Raw genomic sequence first — 17,611 nt, 5'->3', positions numbered from 1 at the left:
GGATCAAACCTGGGACCTCAGCGCCGTGAGGCAGCAGTGCTAACCACTGCGTCACCGTGCTGCCCTATTGGTCACCTGATTGAAGGGAAAATGTAATTGCGTTGGAAGCAGTCGAGAATACCAGGAATGGGCCGGTTATCTTTTGAGGAAAGGTTGGACAGGCTGGGTTTGTACCAATTGGAGATTGGAAGAGTAAGAGGCGAATTGATTGAAACATACAAGATTCAGAGGGTGGGTGTGGAGAGGATGTTTTCTCTTGTTGGAGAATCTGGAACTGGGGGAGGGTCACAATCTGGGGTCGCTCATTTAAAACAGAGATGAGGAGAATTTCTCTCTCTGAGGGTCAAGGGTCTTTGGAACTGGATTCCTTTGCCTTTTCAGGAAGAGGAGTCTTTGATATTTTCAAGGTAGAGATGGATAGAGTTTTGGTGAGCAAGGGGGTGATAGGTTATCAGGGGTAGGGGCAGATACAGACAACGTTACTATCAGATCAGTCATGACCTTACTGTTTAGCTCACTGGGCTAAATCGCTGGCTTTGAAAGCAGACCAAGACAAGCCAGCAGCACGGTTCGATTCCCGTAACAGCCTCCCCGAACAGCCTCCGGAAAGTGGAGACTAGGGGCTTTTCACAGTAACTTCATTTGAAGCCTACCCGTGACAATAAGCAATTTTCATTTTTCATTCAAATGGCAGAGCAGGTTCAGGGGCTGAATGGCCTTGTCGTGCTCTGTTCATCTGCTCATGTGCCGAGATCTCGGAAGGTTGTGGGGGAATCTTATCATTTAATTTCACCGAGATCATCTTCTCGATCGTTCATCACGTTTCGCCTCTTTGAGAGGGTTTCAAGCCATTTAACTTGTACTTCAGCCACTGTCTATTTTCATCCCGTTCCCTTCCCTCACCTTACAACAAGCATTGCTCATTTCCCCGTTCACATTTTAATCCTGTTCAATGGCCAAAAGTAAAATAAACTAAACTAACCAGTGATTCAAACTAACCAGGAATTAACATCTGTGCTGCTGATGCTGACTAAACATCAGTGCCTGAGCTAAAAGTGAACAAAAAGAGAGAAAAGATGATAATGAGAAGCTGATAAGTCACTCTTTGTTAACACAGTTTGTAAACTGCTCGATCGCTTCGAGGAAAACAGAAACTCAGGCAAAATAAAAACACACTTGTGCACAAGTGGAAAAGCGACGTCACCTAAAACAGGTACTGCCAAATTCAATTTAAGGAGTTCAAGTCGCAATGATCCCAATAAAGCACCTGTATTAGTGGATTGATGTGTTGCAGGAGAGATTTGAGGTTTTAGTTCCCAAAATAGCAAAAAAAAACAAGCTTTGCCGGTTAAATCCAGGTGAGGTGCTTTCTAACAAAGATGGGTTTGGGGTAAAGGACGGAGTAATGATAGTCAATCTGGTCCCACCTTTCACCATTATGGGAGGAGAGAGCGTTCAAAAAGGAAGCAATATTTCTAATGGGGCTTCAAACAGAGGGTGCTACCCTGGCCGGGCACTCACTCGGTCTTTACAAATAAACGCAGGAGGGCAAGAGGATTCATTGAGCTGCAATCTACTAGCACAATTATCCCCAATAACAGATCATTTCATTTGGCCAGAGAGAGCCAGTGATTTAATTGTACCGCAACACGTTATTCAAAGGAAAAGCCACCATAAAATAAAACCTACCTCTCCAACATATTCCATTACAAAACAATTCTTCTTGATTTTTTGGAGGGTTTTTATGCCCCAACCTCTTCCGTTTGAAGTTCTGAAGATGCAGAGGTCATACTGCGTCCCTTTCTGGACCACTCTGTTTGGACACTGTGGACCACAACTGCAGCAAGAATTGCATTCAAAAATGGGTTTGCCTGGGGCAATCCGAAGCTGCCTTTGTGCATTATAAGCAAACTGTGCCCCAGCTTCCTCCGGACAACATTTCCCCTCCAGACAGTTCAAACACTCACAGCCCACCAAAGCGTCACTGTTCAAATTGATTCCGAGAGAAGGTTTGTACTGATTAATGTAATGGAAGTCCATGGGGGGAGGTTCAAAGTCTACTTCATTTTCCACCAGAATTTTACCTTGGTGATTCTTCTTCCTGTTCAGTTCCTCTTCCCATCTTTTGAGCGCTAATCTTTGTTTAGATTTCATTACAATATACTCTGCAACTGTGGATTTGTAATCTGCACAGTTGTTCAATTTTAATCTTTTCGCTGCCTTCACCTTTTCCAAGAATTTGCTATGATCATCTCGAAACTGCTTTACAAGTCCAATACATCGAAGATTTCTCCTCGGCTCCCAGGTATTTGTCGATTCAGGCCACCCTTTCCACTTTACCAGGTAATACTCTTGACCCTTCAGAAAGGATGAAAAGAAATTTAGAGATATTAACAAAGCATTATTTTGTTATTTTCTGCACTTTTAGAAGACCCATGAATAAGTGGCGAGTGAGATCACAGTTTCAAACTTTTGCAAGCTTCCTCCACTGAGCAGCGAGACTGTTCACCTCCTCATTTGAGATAGCAAAAGTGACTTCTATTTATAGAGCACCTTTATGGGGCTAGTTCAACACAGGGCTAAATCGCTGGCTTTGAAAGCAGACCAAGCAGGCCAGCAGCACGGTTCGATTCCCGTTACAGCCTCCCCGAACAGGTGCCGGAATGTGGCGACTAGGGGCTTTTCACAGTAACTTCATTTGAAGCCTACTCGTGGCACTAAGCGATTTTCATTTCATTTCATTTTCATGCTGCAACACCTCCCAAGCGCTTATCCGCAAACACAATTTGACACTAAGCCACATATAGTGTCACTAGGCCAGACAACCAAAAAGGTAGGTTTTATGAAGCCTCTTAAAAGAGAAAGAGAAGGGTGGAGGGGTTTAGGGAAGGAATTCCAGAGCTTAGGGCCCAGACAGCTGGAGACACAGCCGCCAATAGTGGAATGATGAAAATCCAGGGATGCTCAAGAAGTCAGAATTGGAAGAGCGCAGACGTGAGGGACTGCAGAACTAGAAAAGATTACAGGAAAGAGAGGGGGTGAGGATCAGGAGGGATCAGAAAACTAGAACGACAATATTAAAATTGATGCACTGCTCAGAGGAGCCAATGCAGGCCAGTGAACACGGAATTAGGGGACACATGTTTATGAAGGGTCGAATGTGGGAGGGAAGCCAGGAATGCTTTGGAATTTGGGCAGCACGTTGGCACAGTGGGTTAGCCCTGCTGCCTCACGGCGCTGCGGTCCCAGGTTCGATTCCCGCTCTGGGTCACTGTCCGTGCGGAGTTTGCACATTCGCCTCGTGTTTGCGTAGGTTTCAAATGAATTGGGTAATCTAAATTTTTGGGGGGGGAAAAGGGAATGCTTTGGAATTTGTCAGAGGTAACAAAGACAAGATTGAGGGGTTCAGCAGCAGGTGAGTGGTAACAGAGTGAAGCCGAGTGATATGGAGGTAGCAACAGGCAATCCTAGTGATGGTCCGGCTGAGCTCAGAAGCTCATGTTGGGTGAAATTTGACATCGAGTTTGTCAACTACATCGTGCTTCTGATTTGTGCAAGGATTATATATTACTTGTGAATTTCCTGCGACCTAGATGATGGTTTAGTCAGGCACAGCTAGTTCTGTTAGACAGGCTGAAAAGCCAACTTTACAGCAAGAATAGATATTCTCGACATTTTTCTGGAGGCTTTCCTTCTGTCGGGAGACTGGACACATGGAGCTGTCAGAAACTGAGCAGAAGTTGGAAATTTAGAGAGCGGGTGGAATTCAATGCAGAAGGGAAAGGAGGTTCTACTTTTTCAATATTTGTGGCTATGTTACAGAAAAATACTTAATTCAATCTGCCTATAAACTTAAACTAGATCAATAATGTTAAATGATTGAAAGTTAAGTTGATTAAATACAGAGGAAAGTCAAGGTTATAAAGGAACAGCAGAGCAAGTGCTGGGACTGTGGCAATGAGGACAGTAGTGAGGAAGGATCTCGGCTCAGAAGAGCAGGAAGCAGAATGGTTGGAAATAAGAAATAACGCTGGTCAGAGTAATTAATAGATCCCTTATCCGTAACAACACTGTTGCACAAAGCATTGAATTAAGAAATAATCAAAACATCTGACAAAGCTAAGCAGTAATCGTGAGGTTGACCTTCACATACACTGGCCAACTGAAACCCCAAACTAGCAAAAGTAGTTTAGAGGACAGATTCAACAACTTATTCAAGACAGTCTCCCAGAACAAGTGATCAGGGAAGTGGCTATTTCAGATTTTGTTGTGTGCAATGAGAAAGAGTGATCATAATATGTATCGAATGACACATACGATCTTAAGCTTTAAAGCCAATTAACATTTCTACGAGGGGCGAATTGGTAAAGCAGATTTGGAAATTAGTTCACAAAGGGTTTACAGTAGATAAGCAATGGCAAACACTTAAAGATATGTTTCATAATTCTCAACGGATACACATTCTACCAAAAAATAAAAACTCTGGAGGAATAATGATGTATCTAAATCTAAAGAACAAAGAACAAAGAAAAGTAGAGCACAGGAACAGGCCCTTCGGCCCTCCAAGCCTGCGCCGACCATGCTGCCCGTCTAAACTAAAATCTTCTACACTTCCGAAGTCCGTATCCCTCTATTCCCATCCTATTCATGTATTTGTCAAGATGCCCCTTAAATGTCACTATCATCCCTGCTTCCACCACCTCCTCCGACAGCGAGTTCCAGGCACCCACTAACCTCTGTGTAAAAAACTTGCCTCGTACATCTCCTCTAAACATTGCCCCTCGCACCTTAAATCTATGCCCCTAGTAATTAACCCCTCTACCCTGGGAAAAAGTCTCTGACTATCCACTCTGTCTATGCCTCTCATAATTCTGTAGACCTCTATCAGGTCGCCCCTCAACCTCCTTCATTTCAGTGAGAACAAACCAAGTTTATTCAACCAAATATAGAGGATAAGGAGGCTTATCATATTACCAATTGCAGGAAGCCCGTGAACCGAGGGAGTTTTTGGTACCATAAAGGATGACAAAAGAATTATACAGTGGGTGAAAATACAAAGAGAGTAAACTAGCCAGGAATATAAAACCAGATAAGACGTTTCACAAGTTTATACAAAGAAAGAGAGAGAGAGGAAAACAAAAAATGGTCCCTCAGAGGCTTGTGCAGGTGGGAGAAACTACAATGCAGAATAAGTACAAAATATTAGTCTGAATGTTTCTTAGGGCGGGATTCGCCAGTGTCATCCGTAGCGGGACCTTTTGCGAACGAGAACGGAAAATTTGGCTTTCCAGCCAAAACTCCCTTCACTCTGAGCGGCACTGAAAAATCCCAGCTGCGGAGGAAGGAATTTCACAGCAGAAGACACAACAAAACTATCAGAAATAGTGGAAAACCAAGGGTCTAATGAGATAGAGGAACTTCAAGTCATTATTGCAAAGTATTGGAGAAACTCAAGGGATTAGAAGCTGACAAATCTCCTAATGGCTATATTCTAGAGTTCTAAAATAATAATCTTTATTGTCACAAGTAAGCTTACATTAACACTGCAATGAAGTTACTGTGAAAAGCCCCTAGTCGCAACATTCCGACGCCGAGAGGTGCCTACAAAGGTGGCGGCTGCAATTCACCACATTTCCATAGATTCCACAGCCATTTCAGTGGATTGGAAGGTAGAATATTACATCACTATTTTGGGAATGGGTGAAGAGTTTGTACGCACCACTCCAGGATTAGATGGTGACGGAGGGGGTGGTTATAACGCGGTCAAGCAGGTTGAATATCAACTTGTAAAGCTTTCCAAAGCACCTATGGCAGGCGATAAGAGTGTCTCCCGGTCAGCCATAGTTGATGTCAAGTGAGGCCCAGCGAGCTACAAGTAGTCTCTAGCAACAGGCCAGTTCCAGGAAAAGTAGCTACAGAAACAGACTGGAAGAATGCTCATCATCTGCCTCATGCGCCACTAGGAGATGGGAACAGGAAAAATAAAAGAGAAAACAGCAAACAGGGCCAGTTAGCTTGGCATTGGATCAATCATTAGGAAAAATCTTGGAATCGATATAACTTGGAAAATTATAATATGATTAAGCAGAGTCAACGTGGCTTTGAGAGAGGGAAAGGGGGAAACAATTTTTGACAAATCTGTTATGTTGTTGGGGAGTTAACCAGTGGGGAGTACAAAACGGGACTGTGGATGGAGTAGATTTGGATTTTTAAAGAGGCATTCGAAAGTACCAAGGATGAGAGAATTCAGATATGTGCAGACACTCAAAGAGGTCAGGTCATTCTCATTAAGAGTAGAGAAGGTTAAAATCATGCAAGGTTTTGACGAGAGAGTTTCTATTAGCAGAAGGGTCAGTAACCAGTGGACACAAAGATAATTGACAAAGTATCGGAGATGGGATGATTTTCTTTCTGAAATGCAGCCAAGTTGTGGCGATCTCGAACATGCTGTCTGAAAGGACGGTGGAAGCTGATTCAATGGTAACAATTGGATAAACACTTGAAAAGGGGAACAATTTTGCAGGACTACGGGGATAAAGGAGGAGAACGGGAATAACCGGATAGGCCTTTCAAAGAGTCAACAGAGAGGAAAATCAAAGCTGGGGGGTTATGGCAGGAAGCAGATAAACTAAGGGTGTGCAAGCAAACAAGATGTTGAAACATTTAGTGGCATGAATATTTCAACAAGTCAGAAAACATTTGGTCACATTTTTGAAAATTAACCCACAACTAATGAGGAGTGAATTTTTATATTTCTAAAATTAAATATACTGGAAAGGCAGAAAAAAATTAAAATTCTAAAAGGATAATCCAGTTTACTATTTTCTCAGACGCAGAAGCAACTGGTTGCTCTTCATCAGTCACTGTAAATTAAAAATATGAGGCTTAAACTTCAGTTCACGTTATCCCATGACAACGGTGTTTAAGACATTTTTCAAGTGAGTTACACCAGGTGACAAAGTCCAAAATTCCAAACGTTAGCTTCAGCTGGAACAAGTCCCGGATAAACGAATTGAGTGACAGAACAGAACCTGTCATTTTAGAGAAATGATTGTGCGTACCTTTTCTTTCTTGTACCCACAGAGGTACTCCACTTCATATTCTTGCAGATTTCTTTTGTCAATTCCAAGCACAGAACAGGTAAGTTTTTCTTCCCGACACAGTTCCTGGAGAATTTCGAGCGATGCTAAACACGGCACACACCATCCTGATACAACACAAAGAGGACGGGACGTTACGTTGGGTGGGTGAGTGAGAGCGGGGTGGCCAGAGGAAGAGTTACAGAAATTGAAGATCTGGAAATGATGTAATTACTTGTAAAAGAAAAGAAATCAAGTACAGCTATAATCCACACCCTAGAATGATGGCCAACACGTGAGAGCAGGTACATTCTCTGCATGCTGTTCAAAATTCTTCCTGGAGATACAATCTAATCCCGCTTGGAAAACAAATCTCTGACTGTGTCACTGGTGCCTTTTCAGGATAACTGATTCCATGCATTGGCGTTGTTTTACTGGCTTTTGAATTTACTTATTCCTGCTGAAGCACCAAAGATTCTGCTCCAGTACATCGAAGAATTCTATAAACTCATTACAGCCTTCAGGAAGCAGAGTTGCTTATTCAATTGCTCATGCTGTTACCTCGACTGTTGAACTAGCTTTTACACTTAAAAACCACAGGTTCTGCAAGGGCCTTGATAAAAGGCTCTGTATTATCTTCCCTCCCCCCCTACCAAATGCAGCGCTAATACAGAACACATGTTGAAATTTGCTAGCTGATCAAATACACTCTTTATCTTTAAAATCCAGCATGGTATTTAAGATGCAAATTTCAACCACAACACTCCTGGTAGTTGTAACAGACGAGCATTTGTGTGGCCGCCACCCTCTCAGACAGTGCAAGATGGTGAAAGCATGGTTCAAAACTTCTAAAAATTGCGCAGTAGATTGCAGATTATTTCAGGCACGTGTTTCATCTTGCACTTTCTGGGGATTGCAGCAGGGAAAAGGAAGGAGAGTCATTGTGGTAACCAGCTTTTTAAATAGTTTTGAATTTCAAATCAACTTTATGGTTAGATCATGTGACAGCTTTCATTTTTACAGGAGCGCTAATGTGGACGTGTGCGCACCCCACCCCACCCCAAGGAGTTTCACAGAAGCACAAAGGAGGTTTCAGGAAGGGTAACAAAGAACCTGTTTGAAGAGGTAAATTTAAGGAAGGTCATAAAGGAAGTTGGGGGGGAGGGGCGGGGGGGGGGGGGGGGGGGGGGGGGGGAGAATTCCAGATCCAATAGTCCAAGGTGGCACTTACTGCGTCAACGTGATTTAGCAAGAAATCAGAGTGGGGGGGACAAAATTTAGGCTGGATATGAATAAGCAAGGCCATGATTGCAATTTTGACAAAGTGTTTCGGGGGAGGGGGGGGTGGGTGTAAAAGGCAACAGCTCAGGAGTGCAAGCACAAAGCTAAAGGGAATACAGGATAGTCCACGGACAGTTTTGGATAGAATTGATGGCAAGGCTCCAGGGGAGGCAATTAGAGCGGTCAACAGAATAGGAGGCAGTGGAGGTGACGAGAGAGGTGGCGACAGAGGTGGCAAATACATTGAGCTGAATGGATCTGTGGAACATGAACCTTCATTTTCAGGACATGTTGCAGCTGGTCAGCATGTAGATAATGGCACAGTAATGGGAGAACACACAAGTAAAGAAACAAGTTTTGTTTCCCTTGGCAATTCATTTGTACCATTTTTCTAGTCTTACAGCCAGTAAAATAAAATGAAAACAGGACAATGTTATCCTCACTTTTGATGCTCCCCCTCCAAAGAAAAGCATATTCTTTAATGTGAGGAGTATTACTGACAAGACCGGCATTTGCTGCCCACCCCTAATTGCACTTGGGAAGGTGGTGAGCACCACCTTGAACTGAAGTCCATGTGGTGTAGGTACACCCACAGCGCTGTTAGGGAGGGAGTTCCAGCGACAGTGAAGGAACGGCCGCTACATTTCCAAGTCAGGGCGGTGGGTGATTTGGAGGGGAAGCTCCAGGTGGTGGTAGTGGCCGTGGGTTTGGAAGGTGCTGCCTAAGGAGACTTGATGGGTTGCTGCAGTGCATCTTGTAGATGGTACACACGTCTGCCACACTTCAGTGATGGAGGGAGCGAACATTTAAGTGGTGGATGGGATACCAATCAAGCAGGCTGCTACATACAGTAACTCGCTGGAAAGAGTTGTCGGTGCAAATTCAAGTTGTGCCACAGTGTAGCAACAGCATGAACAATACAACTACTAAACCCAAATTTCAAAATGTATCACAGCAGTATACAGTCATCAGGACATCATTCAATCTTTGATTTAAGTAGGTCAAAGATTAACAGCAAAGGGGTATAATATTCTCAGAATATTTCATTTTAAAAAAAGATACTTGTAATTTTCTGTTTCACATTTACTTGAGGCAGCATTCACCTCTCTTCAGTCAACCTGCACAAAATACATTTGTCTGTGTGGGTTTCCTCCGGGTGCTCCGGTTTCCTCCCACAAATCCTGAAAGACGTGCTGTTAGGTGAATTGGACATTCTGAATTCTCCCTCTGTGTACCCGAACAGGTGCCGGAATGTGGCGACTAGGGGATTTTCACAGTAACTTCATTGCGGTGTTAATGTAAGCCTACTTGTGACAATAAATATTATTATTGGGTAGAATTCTCCCACTTTGAGACCAATTTGGTGCTGACAGAATGGTGAACGACACATCAGGAGCAATGAAGCACCCAGCCACAAACTTGTTCTGCTCACTCAGAAGTGTCTGGCAAACCGTGTGGCCTTTGCAGGCCACTCTCTATCAATCAGGTTGGAGACCGATGTAATTACCCGCTGGTGGGACGTAAGATTGGTACGCCTGAGGCATGCCAGTGGGCAGCTGTTTCAATCATAGAATAGAATCCCTACAGTGCAGAAGCAGGCCTTTCAGCCCATCGTGTCTGCACCGACCCATCGGAATATCCATCATGTCTACTCTGCCCTATCACCATAACCTACCTGGACACTAAGGGGCAATTTATCATGGCCAATCCATGTAACCTGCACATCTTTGGACTGTGGGAGGATTCCAGAGCACCCGGAGGAAACCCACGCAGACATGGGGAGAACGTGCAGACTCCGCACAGACCGTCACCCGAGGCCGGAATTGAACCCGGGTCCCTGGCGCTTTGATGCAGCAGTGCTAAACACTATGCCACCCTAAATTGGCATTCATGGCATGGAAATGAATGCAGATGCCATTTGCGCCAACTGCCAGTAGGAATAGTGACCCCGCCATTGGGGGAACTGCAAAGGAATTTTATGTTGGTGGGTGTCTGACGTTTTGCCTCTCGCCAGATCCTCTGTGGCCGTCCACCAGCAAATCAGCCATGGGTAGGTTGGGAGAATTCCACCCGTTCCTGCTGTTGTCAGTACCAGGTTAGACTGCAACAGGAGCATCTTGTAATTCAAACAGGTAGCAAGGCCACACTCAATTCAAGCATTTTAAGTCCTAATTTCACTTTTGTTTTAAAAGTATCTAGATCAAATATACAACAATCAGATACACATTTCATATTGTATTACCCAGAACTCATGGAGGGCACTTCTTAGGAGTGTGCTGGAGAGAACAGTGTACATTAAATAATAAAAGTGAAACCTTTACTGAACTGATTCTACGATCAGTGTTGAAGGTCCCACCTCAGCACTTGATGATTAAGGGAGGTGCATTCATTACGTAACCAAACAGGTTTTAGCTTCCAAGATAAATGGAAATTACTGCGGATGCTGGAATCTGAAATGAAAACAGTAAATGCTGGACATGTGGAGAGAACGAAGCTAATGTTTCGAGTCTGGATGACTCTTTGTCAAAGGCTTTGTCAAAGAGTCATCGGACTCGAAACGTTAGCTCTTTTCTCTCCCCACAGATGCTGCCAGACCTGCTGAGATTTTCCAGCATTTTCCCAAAGCAAGATGTGCAGGGTAGGTGGATTGGCCACGCTAAATTTTCCCTTTGGAAAAAAAGAAAATTGGATACACTAAAAAAAATTTTAAATGACTGAAGCCATGTACATATTGAAAAAGATAATCAATGCTTCTAGAGTCTTGGGTATTCTCAGCAAATTGCTGGGACCGCGTTTGGGTGCAGAGGAGCAGGCAATGACAGCCAGAATAAATTTAGCGTAGAAGGAAACCATCCAGTCAAAGCTGCCTGCACAGTATTTGCCATTACATCCGTACAATCATCTTTTAAAAAATCATGTCTTAAAAATATCAGGAACGATTCAGTTACATCCTTTAGAAAGGGTACAGGAGAGGTCAACTAGAATGGTTTCCAGGGCGAGGACTATCAGCTACATGGAGAAACTGTGATTGTTCTCTCTTTTTAATTTATAGGATGTAGGACGCCCACATTAGGGTTAGGCCAGCATTTATTGCCCAACCCTAATTGCCCTGGAGAAGGTGGTGGTGAGCTGCCTTCTTGAACTGCTGCAGTCCTGAAGGTGTAGGTACACAGTGCTGTTAGGGAGGGGCGTTGACCCAGCGATAGTGAAGGAACAGAGATATATTTCCAAGTCAGGGAGGTAAGTAACTTGAAGGGGAACCTCCAGGTGGTGGGGTTCCCAGGTATCTGCTGTCCTTGCCCTTCCCAATGTCAGTCATCTTGGGTTTGGAAGGTGCTACCCAAGGAGCCTTGGTGAGTTACTGCAGTACATCGTGTAAATGGTACCCACGGCTGCCACTGTGCGTCGGTGGCGGAGGGAGTGACTGTTTGTCAATGAGGTGCCAATCAAGTGGGCTGGTTTTTCCTGAATGGTGTTGAGCTTCTTGAGTGTTGTTGGAGCTGCACTCATCCAGGAAAGTAGAGTGTATTAGCACAGTGGGCTAAACAGCTGGCTTATAATGCAGAACAATGCCAGCAGCGCGGGTTCAATTCCCGTACCGGCCTCCCCGAACAGGCGCTGGAATATGGCGACTAGGGGCTTTTCACAGTAACTTCATTGAAGCATACCTGTGGCAATAAGCGATTATTATTAACTCCTGACTTCTGCCTTGCAGAGGGAGACAGACTTTTGGGGGGGGGGGGGGGGGGGGGGGGGGGAGTTGGGGATGTCAAAGGGCATTGGTTACATCCACTCTTGTCGACATTCGCACCACACAAGTGCCAGGCAATGTTACTTGCACAATAAAAGCCTGGATATTGTCCAGGCCTTGCTGCATTTGGAAAAAAACTGCTTCATTATCGGAAGAGGAGTCACGAATAGTGCTGAATATTAGGCAATCATCGACGAATATCTCCTCTTCTGACCTTATGATGGAAGGCAGATCATCGATGAAGCAGCTGACGATAGTTGGGCCTGGGACACTAACTCGGAGAGCAGAGTTAAGGCAAATCTTCATAAACATGTTCAAAGTTATGAGTGAGTTTTGTAGTCAGGGAAAAAAACCTTTCCATTGACAAGCCAGCCAGGAACCAGAGTATGCAATTAGCAAAAACAACTTGGGAAAGATGAAATGTTTCCAGACAGTGGCTGATAGGGAATTCACTGCCTGTAAAGGTAATAAATAGTAAGAGATTCAATAGCAACTTTTAAATGTTAATTCAATATATAGTTGAAAAGGAAAAATCTACAGGGAGAGAGAAAGGCCATAGGAGTGGGATTCATTTGTGAGTTCTTTCAGAAAGGATGATGGACCAAATGTCCTGCAAGACTCCAACCAGTTCTGGCAATATATTCTACATTTTAAAGCTATTTTAAGACAAAATACATCGAGCCTTCCTTTTCATGCTCCCAGTATGAAGCCTAAAATTTAATTTCCTGGTTAGCAATTCACCAGCCAGGGAAAATAATCTTTCGCTATCAATCCACTGAAAATTCCATCTCCCTCTCTAACACTCTGTCAACTGGAGCAATAAGACAACAACTGAAAGTAAACACCTAACTGAGGGGGGGGGGGGGGGGCGGCACGGTGGCACAGTGGTTAGCACTGCTGCCAAAGGCACCGAGGATCTGGGTTTGATCCCAGCCCTGGGTCACTGTTTACATATTCTCCCTGTGTCTGCGTGCGTCTCACCCCCACAACCCAAAGAGGTGCAGGGTAGGTGGATTGGCCACACTAAATTGCCCCTTAATTGGGAAAAAAAAGAATTGGCCACTTTAAATTTCTAACAATATATAAATAAATATCTAAATCCGGAGGGTCCATTGGTGGATGCTGATGGGCAGCAAAAGAACATTAAACTCATGTTCCCACGTCTTTGTCCATATTGTTGCTGATGCAAACACCAATCGACGCAGAAGACAATGGCACAAAAAACACATCTTTCAAAAACTCCAGGTGCATAAAATTCAAACAAATCTCATATTCAATTAGTAGAGCCATCAGGCTTTAAGAGAAAAGCAAATTACTGCAGATGCTGGAATTCTGAAACGAAAGGGAAAATGGTGGAAAATCTCAGCAAGTCTGGCAGCATCTGTCGGGAGAGAAAAGAGCGAACGTTTCCAGTCCGATGATTCTTTGTCAAAGCTTTGACAAACAGTCATCGGACTCGAAACGTTAGATCTTCTCTCTCCCTACAGATGCTGCCAGACTTGCTGAGATTTTCCACCATTTTCCCTTTCGCATCAGGCTTCAATGGCTGGATTTCCAGGGCTCCTAGATCCTCCAACAGGAAGATGGACATTCAATACCATCCTGTATTCTCACCCAGCCACACAACTCTCCGAGAGCTCTGCACTCAGCAAAGTGCATCCCCACGTGTTTTAAAAATGGAAAGTGATCAAACTTGAGTAAACATGAACCTTTTCTCTGCTCGAGGTAACAAATAGAAAATAAACTATTTGAAAGCTCAAGGTAACCTGCACTGTGCCCTGTAATTTAACAGTGGAAACACCCTTTTTGGATAAGATATTAAACCACCATCCTATTTAACAGTTCAGGTCAATGTTAAAGATTAAAGATCAATGTTAAAGGAAGTATAGGCAGTTTACTGTTGTTTAGGCATTATTTATTGTAGCTGGCTACTTGTATATTATATCCTGAAACATGCCTCTTTGACCCAACTTTTGACCATCTGACCTCATAATTCCTTATGTGGCTCAGTGTCAAATCTTGTTTCATGATGTTCCTGCAAATGTTACGACATGAAAGGCGCTAGATAAATGCACATTCTTGGGGTACGAGGGATGTTAACCTTTCACTGTGTGGGAGGCCGCCTCCATTACTGAGTTAACAATCTCTCCTCTTGTAAACAGAATGAAAATGAGAAGCTACTTCTCATTCCCTTCGCGCAAATATTTTGTTAAAATGCTGACGCTGTTCTAAGCTCCAACGGTTACTGAAGATGACAGTTAGGCACCCAAAACGTCATCAGCAGCAGTCATAAATCTAGAGATGAATCAGCATGAACTGTAGCGGCTAAAATTAGTGTCAGGGGCAATCATCTCTGAAATGATGCAGGAGGTGGTGATCTATAATCCAAAATGGTTTCAAACTCCCCACCTTCATTCAGCTTTGCAGAGACTAACGTAAACAGCATAAAGTCTCTCCAATAAAAGTGATCACAGAATCATAGAACTGTGCAGAAGGAGGCCTGTCGGCTCATCAAGCTAGCAGGGACACTACAAAGCGCACCCTACCTAGGCAGACTTCCCCACCCAGACAGACTTCCCCACCCCATCCCATCCCCATAACTCCACCTAACCGTTGGAACACTCGGGGGCAATTTAGCACGGCCAATCCACTTAATCTGCACATTTCTGGACTGTGGGAGGAAATCGGTGCACCTGGAGGAAACCCACATAGACATGGGGAGAAAGTACAAACTCCATAGTCACCCAAGGGAACCTGGATCCCTGGTACTGTGAGACAACAGTGCTAACCACTGTACAAACCTTAAAATAAAATATCTATAATACACAAGTAGCCCGCTACAATAAATAATGGTCTGGCCAACAGTAAACTGCCGACACTTCATCAAATAATGCCATGGAATCTTTAACATTGACCTGAACTAATATCTTATCCACAAAGGGTGTTTCCACTGACAAATTACAGACCACAGCAGATTTTAAAAAATATTTCTTTCTCTTCTTTTCACTCGATCAGAGAAAAGCTACGTGTTTACTCACGTTTTATCACTTTCCATTTCTAAAGTTCCAGGTTCCAAGGCTCCTCCACTGGGGAGATTCAATCCACCGTGATCACAAACTCCATTAACTGAACACTGACACAATCTCCCTCCCCAAACAGTGGCTCAGGCTGAAGCAGACTATTCACAACTCTAGAGTTTCCATTCATCCTGCACCTCCAAATCCACATCCCATCTGTCAAGATTTTTTATACAGCACCTTCCAAACCCATGACCTCTGCACTCTGGAATGACAAGGGCAGCAGGTACCTGGGAACACCCCCACCTGGAGGATCTCCTCCGAGCCACTCACCACCCTGACTTGGAAATATGTCACCGTTCCATTCCTGTCACTGGGTTAAATCCTGGAATCCCCTCCCTAACAGCACAGTGGATGTACCTACACCTCAGGGACTGCAGCGGTTCAAGGCGGTGGTCACCACCAGCACCTTCTCAAGGAGAATTAGGGATGGACAATTAACACTAGCCCAGCCAGCAAAACCCACAGCCCATGACAGAATAAATAAAAGTTCCCCCAGCATTCCACCACATGTGCCACCTGGAGGCACAGCTGGAATTCTCTCCTCGGCACTTGCTTCCTTTTCTGAGACCTACAACTTTGGCCAAGTCCCTCCCAGTATCTCCTCTGACCTGACAGCCACTTTCCTGTAAAGCACCCTTTCATCATTACAAATGTGCAGTGTGTGTGTGTGTGTGATAGCCTTTGAAAGGTACAAACACAGGCAGGCACACACACACACACACACTTCGGAGGCCTACTGAAAACCTAACCACATTAAAACCGAATCATTAAAGTGTGAATTTAAACTCTCCTTTTGGAGTACACGAGTTTGCATGATCATTCTTGTCCACAAGGCCCTCCCTCCCACTCCTTCCCCAGAGGGCAACATTCACCAGAAATTTACGATTGAGGCTGGGCCTCGGAGAGCCAAAGCTGCTTCTGCAACGGGCACTTCCTCTGCAAAGCAGCTCTCCCAACTCGGAGCAATGCGACCAGAGGAAGAATCTGCCAGTGGCTCAGCAGCGAAAGTATAAAAGTTAGTTCTCGTCCTGCAAAACCCAAGTCTGTACGAAAGGAGGATTAGCAGAGAGGTCTCAATTCCTGAAAGGCTTGATTTCTGGTCACTTTTTAAAAGGGAGGGAATGCAGCAGATGGAGAGGGCAGGTTGAAAGAGGAACCAGCCTCAGCCCAGCTCAGCTCCCAGCTCTACCCCAGCCCAGCCCCCAGCCCCAGCTCAGCCCCCAGCCCCCAAGCTCCCAGCCCCCCAGCTCAGCTCCCAGCTCTACCCCAGCCCCCCAGCTCAGCCCCCAAGCTCCCAGCCCTACCCCAGCCCCAGCTCAGCCCCCAGCCCAGCTCTAGTTCAGCCCCCAGCCCAGCTCAGCCCCCAGCCCAGCTCTAGCTCAGCCCCCAGCCCAGCTCTAGCTCAGCCCCCAGCCCAAGCTCAGCCCCCAGCCCAGCTCTAGCTCAGCCCCCAGCCCAGCTCTAGCTCAGCCCCCAGCCCAAGCTCAGCCCCCAGCCCAGCTCTAGTTCAGCCCCCAGCCCAGCTCAAGCCCCAACCCCCAGCCCAGCTCTAGCCCCAACCCCCAGCCCAGCTCTAGCCCCAACCCCCAGCCCAGCTCTAGCCCCAACCCCCCGCCCAGCTCTAGCCCCAACCCCCAGCCCAGCTCTAGCCCCAACCCCCAGCCCAGCTCTAGCCCCAACCCCCAGCTCTAGCTCCAGCCCAGCTCCGCTCTAGCCCCAACCCCCAGCTCTCCAGCCCCAGCCCCAGCCTCCAGCCCAGCTCCCAGGTTGATACATTGCTGCGAATGTATCAATTGCCGCTCAGGCAGTTTTTTTGTGAATGAGATCGCGGAGCCCGGGCGGGGGCTTCCTACAGCTACACACGCTGCAAACCACACAAACCCCCTCCCTCAACTCGTCCCAAAATAGCACCAAAACTGAGCAGATACTCACTGCCTCGGGGTTCAGCCATCTTGCAGTTTCCATTCAAACATGGTGACGCGTAAAGAACGTTGCATTAAAACGCTCGACAACTCCTCCCCTTCTTAAAGAGGCTCTGAAATCTTGACAGAGAGACTGAGCGAGGCAGAGAGAGAGAGAGAGAGACAGTGAGAAAGGCAAAGACTGAAAGACAAAGAGAGACTGAGAGAGACAGAGAGACAGTGAGAAAGGCAAAGAGACAGAGAGTGAGAAAAGCAGAGACAGTGAAAGACAGAGACTGAAAGAGGCAGGAGAGACAGAAACACTGAGAAAGGCAAAGAGACAGAGAGTGAGAAAAGCAGAGACAGTGAAAGACAGAGACTGAAAGAGGCAGGAGAGACAGAAACACTGAGAAAGGCAGAGACAGAGACAGTGAAAGACAGAGAGAGACTGAAAGAGGCAGGAGAGACAGAAACAGAAAGGCAGAGACAGTGAAAGACAGAGAGAGACTGAAAGGCAGA

The 17,611-nt window shown here is 45.3% G+C and overlaps 1 protein-coding gene across 1 annotated transcript in view; it reads right to left on the bottom strand.

Annotated features, from left to right (window-relative positions):
• LOC119973593 (histone-lysine N-methyltransferase SUV39H2-like) overlaps nucleotides 1-17,237 on the bottom strand; it is a 30,376-nt gene extending 13,139 nt beyond the window's left edge. Inside the window, exons 1-3 of the mRNA XM_038811960.1 lie at nucleotides 17,124-17,237; nucleotides 7,062-7,207; nucleotides 1,690-2,358 (exon numbers count right to left, since the gene is read on the bottom strand). Coding sequence (XP_038667888.1) covers nucleotides 1,690-2,358; nucleotides 7,062-7,207; nucleotides 17,124-17,142 — 834 coding nt within the window. The 5' untranslated portion in view covers nucleotides 17,143-17,237. The remainder of the gene's footprint in view (nucleotides 1-1,689; nucleotides 2,359-7,061; nucleotides 7,208-17,123) is intronic.
• Between the last annotated feature and the right edge of the window lie 374 nt (nucleotides 17,238-17,611).

The sequence above is a fragment of the Scyliorhinus canicula genome, chromosome 11 (assembly GCF_902713615.1).
Source record: "Scyliorhinus canicula chromosome 11, sScyCan1.1, whole genome shotgun sequence".
Classification (NCBI taxonomy): Eukaryota; Metazoa; Chordata; class Chondrichthyes; order Carcharhiniformes; family Scyliorhinidae; genus Scyliorhinus; species Scyliorhinus canicula.
The sequence above is the reverse complement of the archived record's forward strand: the minus strand, read 5'-3'. Positions and strand labels throughout refer to the sequence as shown.